The sequence below is a fragment of the Oryctolagus cuniculus genome, chromosome X (genome assembly GCF_964237555.1).
Source record: "Oryctolagus cuniculus chromosome X, mOryCun1.1, whole genome shotgun sequence".
NCBI classification, from domain to species: Eukaryota; Metazoa; Chordata; class Mammalia; order Lagomorpha; family Leporidae; genus Oryctolagus; species Oryctolagus cuniculus.
In genome coordinates this window covers 12,476,429-12,491,160 of record NC_091453.1, presented here as the reverse complement: position 1 = coordinate 12,491,160, position 14,732 = coordinate 12,476,429, and the positions used below count along the sequence as shown (strand labels likewise).

At 50.0% G+C, this 14,732-nt stretch overlaps 2 protein-coding genes across 2 annotated transcripts; both read right to left on the bottom strand.

Annotated features, from left to right (window-relative positions):
- Positions 1 to 5,612: 5,612 nt before the first annotated feature.
- Positions 5,613 to 7,759, bottom strand: LOC138847513 (melanoma-associated antigen B5-like). The gene is made up of 2 exons (XM_070066566.1): positions 7,696 to 7,759; positions 5,613 to 6,984 (listed from the first exon to the last, which is right to left on the bottom strand). Exon 2 carries the CDS (start codon positions 6,770 to 6,772, stop codon positions 5,663 to 5,665), a length of 1,110 nt encoding a protein of 369 aa, XP_069922667.1. The 5' UTR covers positions 6,773 to 6,984; positions 7,696 to 7,759; the 3' UTR covers positions 5,613 to 5,662.
- An 804-nt stretch (positions 7,760 to 8,563) lies between these two features.
- On the bottom strand, positions 8,564 to 9,824 carry LOC138847516 (melanoma-associated antigen B1-like). Its single transcript, XM_070066572.1, has one exon. It carries the CDS (start codon positions 9,810 to 9,812, stop codon positions 8,811 to 8,813), a length of 1,002 nt encoding a protein of 333 aa, XP_069922673.1. The 5' UTR covers positions 9,813 to 9,824; the 3' UTR covers positions 8,564 to 8,810.
- Between the last annotated feature and the right edge of the window lie 4,908 nt (positions 9,825 to 14,732).

The following is a 14,732-nucleotide window of genomic DNA, read 5'->3' as shown; positions in this document are numbered from 1 at the left end:
ATAAGGCGGAGACGCGTAAGCTAGGTTGAATTCGCCAGGTTAGCCCGGGGAACTTAGATTGAATACCAGTGGCGGAAACGTGAGCTGGGGCTGTGTGATTCGTGGAAGCCGCCGCGTGCAGAGAGAGCATGGGGCGTGAATAGATAGGGAACGTGGGGCTAGCGCGAGGCCGTGGTGCGGGCGCGAAGGGGCGCGGAGACCGCGGAGTGCGCACGCGAAGCCGGGAAGCCGCGCAGATGAGAGAAGCGCGGGCTGAAGCGGCTCAGAGCCAGGAAGCCACCGCTGCGGGGCGAGGCGCCGAGAAGCAGCCTCAGGGCGGGTGCTGGGAAGCCGCAGGGATAAGAGAAACAGAAGTTTTAGAAGTAAAATGAGAGAAATAGGAATGCTGGCAGATAGAAGTAAAATGGGAGAGATAGGAATGCCCGGAGATAGAGAAATAGAGAAAAATAAGGCCTCCCCTCAACATGGCAATGAGAGAGCTTGGATTCGGTCTGCCTGATTAGGGAGGTGGTGAGCACCTGCGGGCGGCTAGCAGCTTATGCGCCGCAGGTCACCGAAGACAGGCACAAATTAACATCAATAAGTCTCCCCACAATACCGCAATGAGAAGGCTTGGATTCGGTCTGCCTGATTAGTAAGGCGATAAGCACCAGCAGGCAGCTCGCCAGAGTATGAGCTGCAGGTCACCGAAGATAGGCACGAATCAACACCAATAAGTCTCCCCACAATACGGCAATGAGAAGGCTTGGATTTGGTTTGCCTGATTGGTAGGGCTTGTAAGCACCTGCAGGCAGTTCTAGCAGAGCAGAGCATGCGCTGCAGGGCACCGAACACAGGCATGCATCAGCGCCTAAAAACCTCCTTACAACATGGCGAAGAGAGGACCTGGATTCGGTTTGCCTGATTGATAGGGCTTGTAAGCACCTGTGGGCAACTCTAGTAAGCAGAGCAGAGTATGTGCCGCGGGTCACCGAAGACAGGTGCGTATCAACGCCAAAAATAAGAAGAAAGGGGGATCTGTGAGGAGCAACTCGGACTATACTGTTACTCGAATTAAGACTTATTCTATGCATCTGCTCTCCCACAATATGGCGCTGGGAGAGGAGGAAACAGCTTCTACGCAGCTGCCTCTCGCCAACTTCAGTGATGACATCCAGGAGCTGATCCTGCTCCTGATTGGAGGAGAGCAGTGTACTTGGTGTGTGGGCAGCCAAGTTGGGATTGGCGGAAAAGGACTATAAAGGAGGAGAGAGACAACATGCACCAGGAACATCTGAAGGAACACCTGTGCAGCCCCCGAGAGAGCCGGCCGGCAGTGTGCCGCTCCCCCGCGGAAGTGGGGAAAGTGGCTAGGGGGAACCGCCCTTCCACGGAGGTGGAAGGGACGGTAGCCAACCCGGGAAGAACCAGCAGCAAACCTGGGGAGGGCCGAGCAGACAAAAGAACAGCGCAGGGTCCTGTGTCGCTCCTCCACGAAGAGGGGGAGCGACAGGCCATCCTCTGCTGCTTCCCCCAGGACACTAGCAGGGAACTGGACCAGAAGTATAGCAGCCAGGATAATAACTGGTGTCCATATCAGATGCCAGCATTGTAGGCAGTGGCCTCACCCACTATGCTACAGTGCCAGGCCCTATCATTTTATTCTACATAAATAAAATGTAGACTGTATGCTTTGGATGATTCTGAAAAGAATAAATTCTATATTCACATCATATTCAGCACAATACTTATTTTATAGTGTCTAATATAATTTTAAATATTTTGTTGAGTTAGAAATTTACTTAGTTTGCTGCCATTAATTAAAGAAGTTCCCTCCTGGCTACATAAAAGAACTTATGCTATATAAATTATAATTTAAAAAATAAGTAGTAAAATAACTCCATTTACAAAAGATAAAAAATGTATTTTTAAAGGATTTCTTTATTTGAAATTCAGAGTTACAGAGAGAAAGAGAGGCAGAGAGGTCTCCCATCCGCTGCTTCACTCCCCAGTTGGCTGCAATGGCTGGAGCTGCACTGATCCAAAGCCAGGACCCAGGAGCTTCTTCCTGGTCTCCCATGCAGCTGCAGGGGCCCAAGGACTTGGGCTATCTTCCACTGCTTTCCCAGGCCACAGCAGAGAGCTGGATCAGAAGTGAAGCAGCCAGAACTCGAACTGGCGCCCATATGGGATGCCAGCACTGCAGCAGAGGCTTTACCCACTACGCCATAGCGCTGGCCCCAAAAATGTATTTTGAGAGTTGAAATAATTTCAGTAAGTTTAGGATCATATGAATGGCAGTCAAAGGTACAGTTTTCAGTATCCGTTTTATGTGTTTGTCCAAAGAAATTTTTTAAGACTATCCTTCCTGTTCCTTCCTGTTGTTCCCCCGCTCGCAGAGGAACGACACCGGACCGGATGCTGTCCCCGCCACGGCTAGCTTTCTGTCCCCGCCGTGGCTGGCTTTCTCTCCCCGCGTCCGTATCCGAGTCACGGAACCACTTGTCGCTCCCCAACTCGCGGAGGAACAACACCGGACCCTGCTTTCTTTCCCCGGTCCTAACCGGATTTGCTGCTGCACCCCTGCCTCCGCGGAGGAGTGGCACCGGCAAGCTCTCCAACTTACTCTCTCAGGGTGGGGGGGCGCGCCGCATGTTGTCTCTCTCCCCCTTTTATAGTCCTCTCCCACCAATCCGTGCTCCGCTGCCTGCGTGCTGAGCACGCTGCTTTCTTCCAAACAGTGGTTGGGTCAGGAATCAGCTAATTAACGAAGCAGCTGTGTAAGATTTGTTTACTCTCTCTCAGCACCATATGGTGGAAGATCAGACGCATAGAGTTAGTTTCAGTCCACAGTCTCAGTACTTATTTCTCTCCCGGGTGCCCTGCCATGTTGTGGGAGACGGACCCTGCTCCCCACACCTTCCTCTCTCCCTCTTTTTTTTCTTCTTGCTTTCACAGGCAGAGAGAGAGAGAGAAAGAGAGAGAATCTTCGATCTGCTGGTTCATTCTTCAGATGCCTGCAAAGGATTTGTCTGGGCCAGGGTGAAGCCGGGAGCCAGGAACCCAAAGAAATTCAGTGTTGCTCTAACAGAAATTGTATACACCACTGAAGCGAGAGAATGAAAAAGGGTATCCAAGGTCAGCTTCAGGCTGATGGGACTGGAATACCACCATGTGCCGAATATGAATTTCTATCAGATGGGTAGAATAGCTCTATTACTTACCACTTTGTAAATATGAGAATGTTACATGTTCTTCATCTGCCATTTGAGAGTGGTAAGGCCTGTTGTACTGAATGTTTGTTTCTCTCCAAAATGTATGTGTTGAATTCTTAGAAAACCTTGTGATGATGTTGGGAGGAGTGGGTTTTGGAAGACACATATGGTTAAAGGAGGTAAAGAAGGTGGGGCTTTCTTTATGGAACTCATGCCCTCAGAAAAAAAATGGACTCACATGCTCCTATTGCCTCTCTATCATGTGAGGACACAGCAAGAAGGCAGCTGTCTGTGTGGAAGTCCTGTCCAGGAGCCAGTATGCCGGCATCCTGCCTGCAGCATGTCAAGAGATGAATGCCGTTGAAGCCACAGAACTGTGATGTTCTGTTACAGCTTCCTAAGCTAAGATCCACCTATTTGGGTGGGGCATTGGGATGTATGTACTGTACAGAAAGCACCTGGCATGATGCCTGGCAAATACTGCATTTTTAATGAGTGGCAGTTGTGATGGTCTTTACCCAAACAATAACACCCTCCTATATGGGATTTTTAAAAAAAAATTTTAAATATTTATCTTGTTTACTTTAAAGACAGTGTTACAGAGTGTGGTGGAGCCAGAGGGAGAGGGAGAAGGAAAGGCAGAGGGAGAAAGAGTGGTCTTCCATCCGCTTGTTCACTCCCAAATGACTGTAATGGCTAGAGCTGAGCTGATCCAAAGTCAGGAGCCAGGATCTTCCTCTGTGTCTCCCACGTGGCACAAGGGCCCAAGGTCTTGGTCCATCTTCCACTGCTTTCCTAGGCCATAGCAGAGAGCTGGATTGGAAATGGAGCAGCCAGGACTCGAACCGGTGCCCATATGGGATGCCAGCATTGCAGGCAGTGGCTTTAACCTGCTATGCCACAACGCTGGCCCCCTATAAGGGATTTTCTAAAATACAATATATGTCAGAAAATCTAGCGCTCTAAAAACACTTAATTAGCTGAAATTCACCTTAAAAAGTAAAATCAGCTTTTCCCCATGCGTGCCTCTGTTATTTAATTTGGTCTCTTATTTTTTAAAGATTTATTTATTTATTTATTTGAAAGTGAGATTTACACAGAGAAAGGAGGAGAGGTAGAGAGGGAGATAGGTCTTCCATCTGCTGGTTCACTCCCTAATTGGCCACATGTTTGGAGCTGTGCTGATATGAAGCCAGGAGCTTCCTCTGAGTCTCGCACATGGGTACAGAAACCCAAGGGCTCGGGCCATTCTCTACTGCTTTCCCAGGCCATAGCCGAGAGCTAGATCGGAAGTGGAGCACCTGGGATTCCAACTGGCATCCATATGGGATACTAGCACTGCAGGTGGCAGCCTTAGCCACTAAGCCACAGCACAGGCCCCAGTTTGGTCTCTTCAGCACATGGACATATCACACATCTCCCAGACTTTTGTCAAGGACTACCATTCCACACACCTACTCTGTTTTTATTCATTGGTTCCTATACCAAAATCTAGCCATGCCTTAGATTGGCCAAATTATACCCATGTGAATTCTAGAGTGCCCCCACTTTTTTTTTTCATTAAAGATTTATTTTATTTATTTGAAAGACAGAGTTACAGAGAGAGGAAGAGACAGAGAGGTCCTCCATCTGCTGCTTTACTCCCCAGATGGCCGCAATGGCCTGAGCTATACGGATCCAAAGCCAGGAGAAAGGAGCTTCCTCCGGGTCTTCCATGTGAGTGTAGGGGCCCAAGGACATGGAACATCCTCCCCTGCTATCCCAGGCCATAGCAGAGAGCTGGACCGGAAGAGGAGCAGCCGGGACTAGAACTGGCGCCTATATGGGATACTGGCGCTTCAGGCCAGGGCTCCAACCTGCTGCGCCACAGCGCTGGCCCCTAGAGTGCCCTTTGAATGTAGCAGGCGTTCTAGTTCCCCAGTTCATGTCAAAACATGCCCACTTTAGTGGACTCTGTGCCTCTCATCCCAAAAGCATTTGACCCTTAGTTTGCAGAACTCCCTAGAGACAGTATGTACGAAACAACTAGAAAGCCAGGCTTCCTTCTACACGGAGATAACAGCAGATACTTCCCATTCATGCCTCTGATGGGATTAAATGTGTACCCTAACTGCATACGAAATCCACATTCCAGTAACTCAGGAATGGCTGGATTTGGAAATAAGATTTTTCAATTGGTGACTAAGGTAAAATGATCCCATGAGGGATGCCTTCCTGCAGCCGAGTTTCAGCATGGCCCAGCCATGGCCATCATGGCCACTTGGGGAAAGAACCAGAGGATGGGTTCTCTTCCTCTGTCTCTTCCTCTCTGTCAATCACTGTGACATTCAAATAAATAAAATGCATCTTTAACAAAACAAGACACTAAAGGAAATGAGGAAAACCGAGATGGGTAAGTTTTTTTTTTTTTTTTTTTTTTTTTAATGTTGCATTAGCCCAACCCTTGGTCTGTGAGATTCTTCCCCATTTTAAAGGCAGCTCCTGTCATGGTGGCTTAGGTTCTCTTCTGGATAGCAAATGTCCTTGGATTTGAGTAGGAGTGAAGAAGCAGCTGGGCATGTGCATGACCTGAGTCTGGCTCTGGCAGTAGCTCCTGGGGTGGCAGCAGTTCCGACTCGGGCTCTCTCTTCCTGATCTCGCAAAGCCTCTTCATACTGGGATGGGAAGGCAGTAGGCACGGTGTCACGGGCCTTGGCCACAAACTCCAGGACTTTCATTTTGCTGGTTTCAGCATGGGCTTTTGGACCCCACAGGAATTCGTAGCGTGCAGGATCAGTGTCAGGCAGCCTCCGGTACTCCAGGTACTGCAGCCTCACTAAATCCTTGGTGATGAGCTTCCTGGGCTCTCCGTAGATGAAGTGCTTCCTCCCAGCATAGATCCGCATGGTGTTCAGGAATTTCCAGACGTCTTCCTCGGTGGCCCGGTTGCCCTTCATGAAGATCACACCCAGGAGAGTCATCAGCAGACCGGTCTTGGGTAAGCCCCTGCCAGGGCGCACCCTCCCATTGTTGGGCAGTTTGAGTTTGCTGACGAGGTCATAGGATTGACAGGTTGAGTTGATTTCCTTCACTTCCACCGCAAAGAGAGCCTCAATGCTGCGAGAGGCTCCCTGGAGGATTTCTGCAAACAGGTGTGGGCACTTGGTGTTAACCACCATCAGCATGTCTGCCTTCATGATGGGCTGTTTCATTTTATACTTGTAGAGCAGGAACTGCTCCAACAAATCCACCTTCGTGGCTAAAGCATCACTGTGTGATCTGTCAGCGGAGGGTGTGACCCCCGAGGAAGGTGGCTGTTGCTCTTCCTCGCCTTGGCTGTCGTCACCCTCATGAGGTCTGGTGTCAGGAACACGTCCAGAAGTCGTGCTGGTGGAGGGAGGGCTGCTGGGTCTTGGGGGAGGGGTACCTGACACAGCAGCAGATGAGCTCCGTGGAATGTCCTCAAGAACAGAAGAAGAAGAGGAGGGCTCTTCTGCCAATTCGGTCCCTCCCTGAGCTGCCCTGTGAGCCTGGGCGTCCTGTCCAGTATGGCGACTTTTCTTAGGGGCACGGCCCTTGCGCTTATGAGCCCGAGGCATGATGATGTCGTCAGGGCCAGCAGGCGGACGTGTGCAGACTAGGTGAGGTGGACTCCCTGGAGAATGAGGTTGAGAGGGTGTGTGTGTGCCTTCACCACGGAAGTTCCACCACGGCTATAAGGAGAGCTACATTTGCAGTCGTCTTTGAGGGACCTGCTCTAGGAGAACACGGGGCTCGTGTGCTCGCCGGGTCAGCCTGTCCTGTGGGCAGCCTGTGGAAGAAGAAGGCGTGAGTCTCGGGCTGAGCCTGCCACGCGTGCTTCAGGCACACTGCGTGACAGCCGCACAGGCTGCCGGTCTGCTGAGTTGAGAGGACCTCGTGATTCACACTCAAGACCGTCACATCAACAGATGACAGGTCCTGGAAATCATTCCCTCTGCTGATCTGAATTGGATTGCTCAACCCTCCCTGGAACCCCCAGAAGGGAAATGAAGGGCGCTTCCCATCCAGGTGCTTGCAGTGCTGACTTGTCAGTAGGGAATCTCCTACCCTGACCTCTTTGGATTCCCTAGTCTTCATTCTGGGCCATCGCACTTGCACAAGGGTCCTGGGACCCCCATGACGTTTGGTGAATGGTGGCTGCAGACTCAGGCTCTCGTCTTTCAGAGCCCTAATGTAAATAGTGATTGGCAGCTTCTGCTCCACAACCCTGCCCCGTGGCTTTCAGGGCAGTGACCAGACTCTGATGGGCCTACTATTTGGTGGTGGGAGTTGCCCTCAGTATTTTTTGAGCCCACCTGCTTTGAGGCCTGGCCCCTCATACTGAGTACAAAGTCATTCTGAGACCCTCTGCCCACCCCCAGGACCGAGAGTCTTCTCATCCCATCATACGTGTCCTAGGTGTGCTCAGGCTGAGGGCGAAGACTCCGTGATGGTTCCACTGTTACGGAGGGTTGGCTCCCTTAGTCCCCAGGGTACTCACCTTGGCCTTTTCAAACACTTGCGAATCCTGCAACTGCCGAGTTGAGGCCACAGCCCTTGGACTGAGTCCCTCATCCTCTGTGACGTCATAGGAGGAAGTAAGTATGTCACATCCTGGCAACAACGCCCTGGTGTCACAGATCTGCCCGCAAGTGGGGGAGGGGCGAGTGGTCCTGTCAGTTCTGAGGGGCAGGGCTTCCTGTGTCCCCCTCACCCCCCCAGGGGCCTCCTCTTATCTGCTGGTAGGGCTGGGCCTCCTCCATTTGCTTGCTTAAGAAACCTGCCAGCTGGGACAAGGACCTCACATCCTTGAGAGGCTGCTTGCTGAAATCAGCCTGACAGTGCTGCCCAAGGCTCCCAGCATTGATGGCAGGGCCAGGCTCTGGGTCAGCTCACTGTTGAGAATCTGCGGTCCCCTCAGATGATGTGCACTGCGCTATTCCCATCTGCAGTCTCCTCTTCTTAACCTCTTTTTCAAGTTTATGTCTTGGGGAGTATCTCCCTATCCTCCTAACATAGGGTAGCTGCTGCAGGACTCAAATTATCTGGGCAGTGGTGGGATCCTTTTCTCACAATTTGCATTATTGAGGGCATTTCCAAACAGTAGGTGCTCAATTAATGCCTGGAGAATCACAATAAAATTAAAATGACATCTCTGAGCAGGAAGTCCAATATAATACACAAAATTTGATACACATGTTAAGAAAACAAGCCATATCCAAGTGGGCACCATTTAATTTCAAAAGAGCCCTAGTGTTGTTTAAGCATTTTGCGATTCTGTTACCCTGTCGTGTTCTTACATGTTTCCATGAATGTACCTATCCCGTTGCTGTGTTTTCTTATTCTATGGTTAATCAAACACACACACTAAAGGTCTTTCGATTTATTCAGAAACAGCAAAACTCTTTGTCATAAATCTGAGAAACAGTCATGAAGGTGTGATCCATGAGATTCAGAAACAGACTTTGCAACAATGTAAGCTTTGAATGAACAGGAATAACATTTGAAAACAGGGGAATAACATTTGAAAATACCTATTTTGTCGCCTCCAGCCTCTGTTAGTTAGAGCTTTGACTACCCTCTTCCCACTAAGTGAAAAATGCTGCTCAGACCTCATTAGGTGTGGGAGGACCTGCGGGACTTGGCCCTAGAACCCACCCTGGACCTGGCAACCGTGGAGGCCCTGGCTACAGCTTGCAGTTCTGCTCTCTCTTGCTCATCTCTTAAAGCCTCCTCATAGAGATCAGGGTAGCAGCGAGGGACAGTGTCATTGATCTTGGCCAAAACTTCCAGGACTTTCATCTTGGTAGTTTCAGCATGTGCTCTGGGACCCCACACGAATTCATAGACTGGAGGACTCCTAAAGCGCACCTGACGGTACTCCAGGTAATTTTCCTGCACCAGATCTTCGGTGATGAGCTTCCGGGGCTCCCCAAAGATTGAGTGCCTCCTCCCAGCATAGATCCCCAGAGCATTCAGGAACTCCCACATCTCCGCCTCAGTGGCACGGTTGCCCTTCATAAAGATCACAGCCAAGAGTGTCATCACCAGCCCTGTCTTGGGCAGCACCCTTTCCCCACTGACCTCATCCTCACTGGAGAGGCTGAGCTTGTTGATAAGGACATAGGAGCGACTAATGGGGTCGACTTCCTCCAACTCGAGGCCAAAGATCAGCTCAACACGCTCAGAGGTTCTCCTGAGGATCTCGGGGAAATGCTTCTTATACTTTCTCTTGACTACCTTCAGCATGTCTGCCTGCACGATGGGCTCTCGCTTTTTATACTTCTCCATGATGAACTGCACCAGCATACTCGCCTTCCTGTTCAGAGGATCTCTGAGGGAGACCTGGGAAGAGCCTGCCCTATAGCCCTCATCTACATCCGAACTGGCATCAGAACTCCCTGCCTCAGGAGAGCTAGACGCTCGGCCTCTCAGACCCCCCTGGGCAGCGCAGGATCTAGGGGAGCTTGGGGGAGTTCCCTCACGAACGGGAGAGGAGGAGGGAGACTCTTCTTCCTCTTCCCCAACGGCATGGGCAGCCTTGGCACCCTGGGCCACACTGCGGGTCTGCTGGCGCTTCTTGCGAGCTCGGAGCTTGCTCTTCTGTCCCCGAGGCATGACCACTGCAGGCGGCAGAAGGCTGGCAGCAGGGCGGGCAGGGCAGGCACCTGGATGGGGGAGAGTGTCATCGTGTGAGCACTGAAGTCGAGGTCCTCACCTCGTCCATGGTGGGAGCTGCGAGTGCTCCCATCTGCTGCCCGGAGGCTTCCCCTTCACCTCAAGGCTCTCACCTCCCATGGAGTTGGAGTTCGGCCATGAGGGGCAGCCTCAGCCTGATAGAACTGCCCTGGAGTCTGTCTCCAGGGCTGAGAGCAGGGGCAGGTCAGGAAGCTCAGCTCCCGCATTCAGGAGCCGCTGTTCAGTCTTCCCTTAACTTCCTCCCCTTGGCCACCACTGTGTCTCTTTACTTGAGACCCGGCCCCTCCCGCCAAGGTCAGCGCTTACCTGACAGGCAGCCCCGGGAACCGAGTGTGGACCTCTTGGTCCCACCTGCGTGGATTCTGCAAACTGGAAAATGCAAGAGCGAGTTGGGGTCTTTGGGGTTCCGGAGCTGCCCTGGAGGAGCCCCAGATTGTCTGTCCTCAGGCTAGCTTGTGACTCTTCCCCGACCAGAAGCCTCCACTTGGCTGCTATCCTTGAGGAACTGGGCGGCAGTGGGGTCAGAAAGACGTCTATGCCCGGGCTTCCCCAGGGGACAGTAAGGAAGGATTCCAGGGTGCCTGGGTGCCGCGCTCTGTGAGCATGGTCCCGGCACTCAGCAGGGCCCTCAAGCTGATTGTGCCCACGCTGTGGAAATCGTACTCTGCTGGCCTGCCGCCTCCCCCTGCAACTGAGCTCCCACACCCCGACTCTCTGGAGGAGACTACGCGGGCGCATCGGAGTCCTCAGACTCAGCGGGCCCTCCCAACGCAAGGTCCGGGGTTCCGTGTAGCGCCGTTCCCCGGCCCAGCGGGTCCTGGACCCTCGCCCTGCCTCTGCTCTTGTGGCTTCAGCGCCGTGGGGCCCCCCAAACCCTCAAGTGTCCCGAGGATTCCCTTCCTTAGCTGCAGAGGCCTGGGCTAACCCCTTCAGCGAGCCGAGTCCAACCCTGGAGTAAGCCTTTATTCCCTAGGCCGCCATGGCGGAGAGGGAGCGGGAGCAGGCCGGGTGGGGTGGGGGGGTGGAGTGGGGCGGGGGTGCCGCAGGGCCGAATCCCGCCCGGGCTCTGGGCGCGGTGGGCAGATTTCTCGTGCTTCCTCTTTCTAGGGGCAGGGATTGTGGGTTTCGGCGGGGTGGTCCCCACACTTGTACGCCAGGTAACGCGCCGACACACCTGAAGAGACCTGTGAAGATGCCTCAGATAGAGGCCGCACCTCTCAGGGCAGCACCCCCCAACGGCCTTTTAGGCGGAAGTGGGGGTGGCCACTTCCGGCCATGCCCTCTGGCCCCTCCCCAGGGCGGACAGGGCGGTGCTCTGGGCCGCAATTCCTTCCTTCCTTCCTTCCGGGGAGGGAAGTGTGGAGCGGTTCCGGGTTCCGGGTTCCGGGTTCCGGGTTCCGGGTTCAGGGTTCCGGGATCTGGGTTCCGGGTTCCGGGTTCCGGGTTTGGGGTTTGGGGTTCAGGGTCTCAGGTGGGGCGTGGTCCCAGAGAATTCCAAGCATGCTTTTGTTGTCAGGCAGCTGGGCCCGAGGCTCCTCTCACAGCTGAGCCTAGCCGGCCAGCCTGAGACCTGAGCTCTCATTTTCTTGTGGGCGCACCATTGCAAGTCCAGTGGAGCCCGAGCCCTGTGGTGACGTGTGGGTCCTCCCGAGGCTGATGGGGGAGGTGTGCGGCTTTGTGGGGTCCATCTTCGGGTGTGGATGGTACCCTCGGTTCTCTCGCACTGTATCATCTGGACTCCTCGTCGTGGGGGAGCCCCACTTCTCTGCTGACGGGAGACCAGGCCTCGACCCACGATCTCCAGTACCTGAGCCACCTGCTGTGGAGTGCAGGTGCACCTCATGTGACCACCGCTCCCTGGGGCCTCCAGACCTGGCTGCTCTGGGTAAGTGGCTTAGGCTGTGGGAGGGCGGACTGGGAGGGAGCCAGTTTCTTTGGAGCTGTGCAGCCTCTGAGTTCTTGCTCTAGGTTCTCCTGCCCACTGCTGGAATTCGCCTTCTGATGGGAATCCGTCCCTTTTCTCCGCCCGTGCCAGCGAAATCCCCAAGGAGTGGGCGTGGGCGTGGGCGTGGGGTCTCCTTGTTGAGACAACTGTCTCTGTGTGTCCTTCTCTCCACAGGACTGGATGTTTCAAAACGTTCAGGGAAAAAAGTTCTACCTTTGTTACATGTGATAACAGAGATGCTTTGCTTGTAATGTGTTCAGTTCTTTATATGCTTTTTGATGATGATTAATGAGTCACTCTTCATGCGGTTCCAAGCTTCCAGGTGGTTATGAGCACAGCGTCTGGACCTATAGTGCTAATTCGGGTGGCATTGCTGTGTTCATAGCCCACACAGTACGGGTGTGTGGGGTCTCAGTTGCTGTCTCAGAGTGCTTCAGTGCAGCAGGAGAAATGCCTTGTCCGGAAGCACAGTAGCAGAACGAGGGTTACTCATTCAAAGTGTTCTTCCAGCTGATACTGAAATCTTACAATAAATCAGGCCTCTACACACCCAGGGAATATGAAAATTTGTGTATCTCTATCTTCTAGAGGTGTAATAGCTGGAACTAAAGGTTCATTTTTTTTTTTTTTTTTTTTGTGAAATGTTAGTACTAGCCTCCATAATCGGTGTACTAATAATTCACATTATCAGCAACAGTCTCGTTTAGTTTTTTTTTTTTAATGTTATTTATTTTATTTTATTTTTTGGAATCAAGCTTAAAGTTGATTGTCATCTCCATTGCCATGGGTAAAGTAATTAATCTGTAACAATTTTGTAAGAGGTGATATTTTTCAGTATGTTTCTCTAATGAAGATAGCATATAGATCTGTTGGAAACTATACTTTGCTTATTAAATATTAGTAAGATTTTAAAGTTTTCTCTGTAATGAACTTGTATATTTCTGGGCATCTATTTGATTTCTCTTTTGCTTTTGGAATGATATTCTGAGTTTTGTTGCTGTTATGATTTATTTGCCACTAGGTACTTTTTTTTTTTTTAAAGATTTACTTATTTGTTTGAAAGGTAGAGTGACACATAGGTAGACGTTGGGAGTGATTGAGGAGAGAGAGAGAGAGTCGTTCCATCTGCTGGTTTACTCTCCAAATGCGTCTTCTATCTACCATTTCACTTCTCAAATAGCTAGAATTTCTGGACTGGGCCTTGCTCAGTCCAGGAGTCCAGAACTGCAGCCCAGTTTCCCACATGCATGTCACTGCCTCTAGTACTTGGGCCATCTTCCACTGCTTTTCCCACAATCATTGATTTTCCAAATCTATTTCACTCCAATGCATTAGGATTAGGAAAAACATGGTATCTGTCTTTTTGGGACTGGCTTATTCCACCAACTATAATGGTTTCTCATTTTGACTATCTTCTTGCAAAATACAAGATTTCATTTTTTTCCCACTGTGCAGTATTCCATCGTGTGTAGATACCATAATTTTTTACCCATTCTGCAGCTGATAGACGTTTGGGTTGATTTGATATCTTAGCTATTGTAAATTGAGCTGAAATGAATATGAGGTACAAATCTCTCTTTCATAAGCTGAATATATTTTCTTTGGATAAAATCCCATGAGTGTATCATATGGTAGGTCTATATTCAGCTTTCTGAGATATCTCCATACTGTCTTCCACAGTGGTTGTACCAGTTTGCATTCTCACAAGCAGTGGATTAGTGTGCCTTTTTTCCCACATTGTCACCAGCATCTGTTCTGCATTCTCCAACTGTGGGGTGAAAAGTTCTGTAGATATCAGTTAGCTCTGTTGTTTGTTGATTTTCTTTTTCATTCATCTATCCATTAATGAAAGTGGGGTATGGAAGTCACCCATTGCTGCTGTTTTGGAGTCTCTATCTCCCTTTTTATCTGTTAGCACTTCTTTTAAATAGTCAAGCACCCTGTGATTGGATGCATATACATTTATTATAGGCAGATCTTCCTGTTGCATTGATCCCTTAATCATTACATAATGTCCTTCTTTGTCTCTTTTAACAGTTTTTGTGTTAAAGTCTGTTTTGTCTGATATTAGGATGACTACACCTGCCCCCCTCCCCCCCTTTTTTTTGCTTTTAGCATGGAATATGTTTTTCCTTCCTTTTGCTTTCAGTCTATGTTTATTTATCTTTGTTGGTGCCATGGGTTTCTTGTAGAACAGCAGATAAATGGGTCTTGTTTTTTAATCATTTCAGCCAGTCTGTATCTTTTAACTGGAGAGTTGAGGCCACTTACATTCAAAATAACTGTTGATAAGTAACTACTTGGCCCTGTCATTTTTTTGTGAATATTCCTATCCTTTATTTTGCATTTTCTTTGTACTTTTACTGTGGGATTTTCTACCCTCACATTTTTTCGTGATGATGGCTTTCTTTCTGTGTTTCTGTGTGTAACAAAGCCTTTAGCACTTTTTTTTAGGGCTGGATGAGTAGTGACAAATTCTTTCAATTTCTGTTTGTTATGCAAGGTATTTATTTCTCCTTCATTCATAAATGAGAGTTTTGCAGGATACAGTGTTCTGGGTTGAGTTTTTTTCTTCATAATTTGAACAATATCTTGCCATTGTCTTCTAGCCTGTAGGGTTTCTGATGAGAATTCAGCCATGGGTTTAACTGGAGATTCTCTGAATGTAATCTGTCATTTCTCTTGTGTACATTTGAGAATCTTTTCTTTATGCTTTACTGTGGAAAGTTTGGCTACAAGGTATCTTGGTGAAGATCTTTTCTGATTATGTCTGTTAGAAATTCTATGTGATTCCTGTACTTGTACATTCCTTTCTTTCTCCAAATTAGGGATTTTTTTTGACTAAATAGGCCTTCTAGTCCCTTCTCTCTTTCCAAACCTTCAGGCACTCATAA

Bases quoted from the DNA above. Each gene is read 5' to 3' on its own strand.
- LOC138847513 (XM_070066566.1), bottom strand. From the start codon at position 6,772: ATGCCTCGGGCTCATAAGCGCAAGGGCCGTGCCCCTAAGAAAAGTCGC.
- LOC138847516 (XM_070066572.1), bottom strand. From the start codon at position 9,812: ATGCCTCGGGGACAGAAGAGCAAGCTCCGAGCTCGCAAGAAGCGCCAG.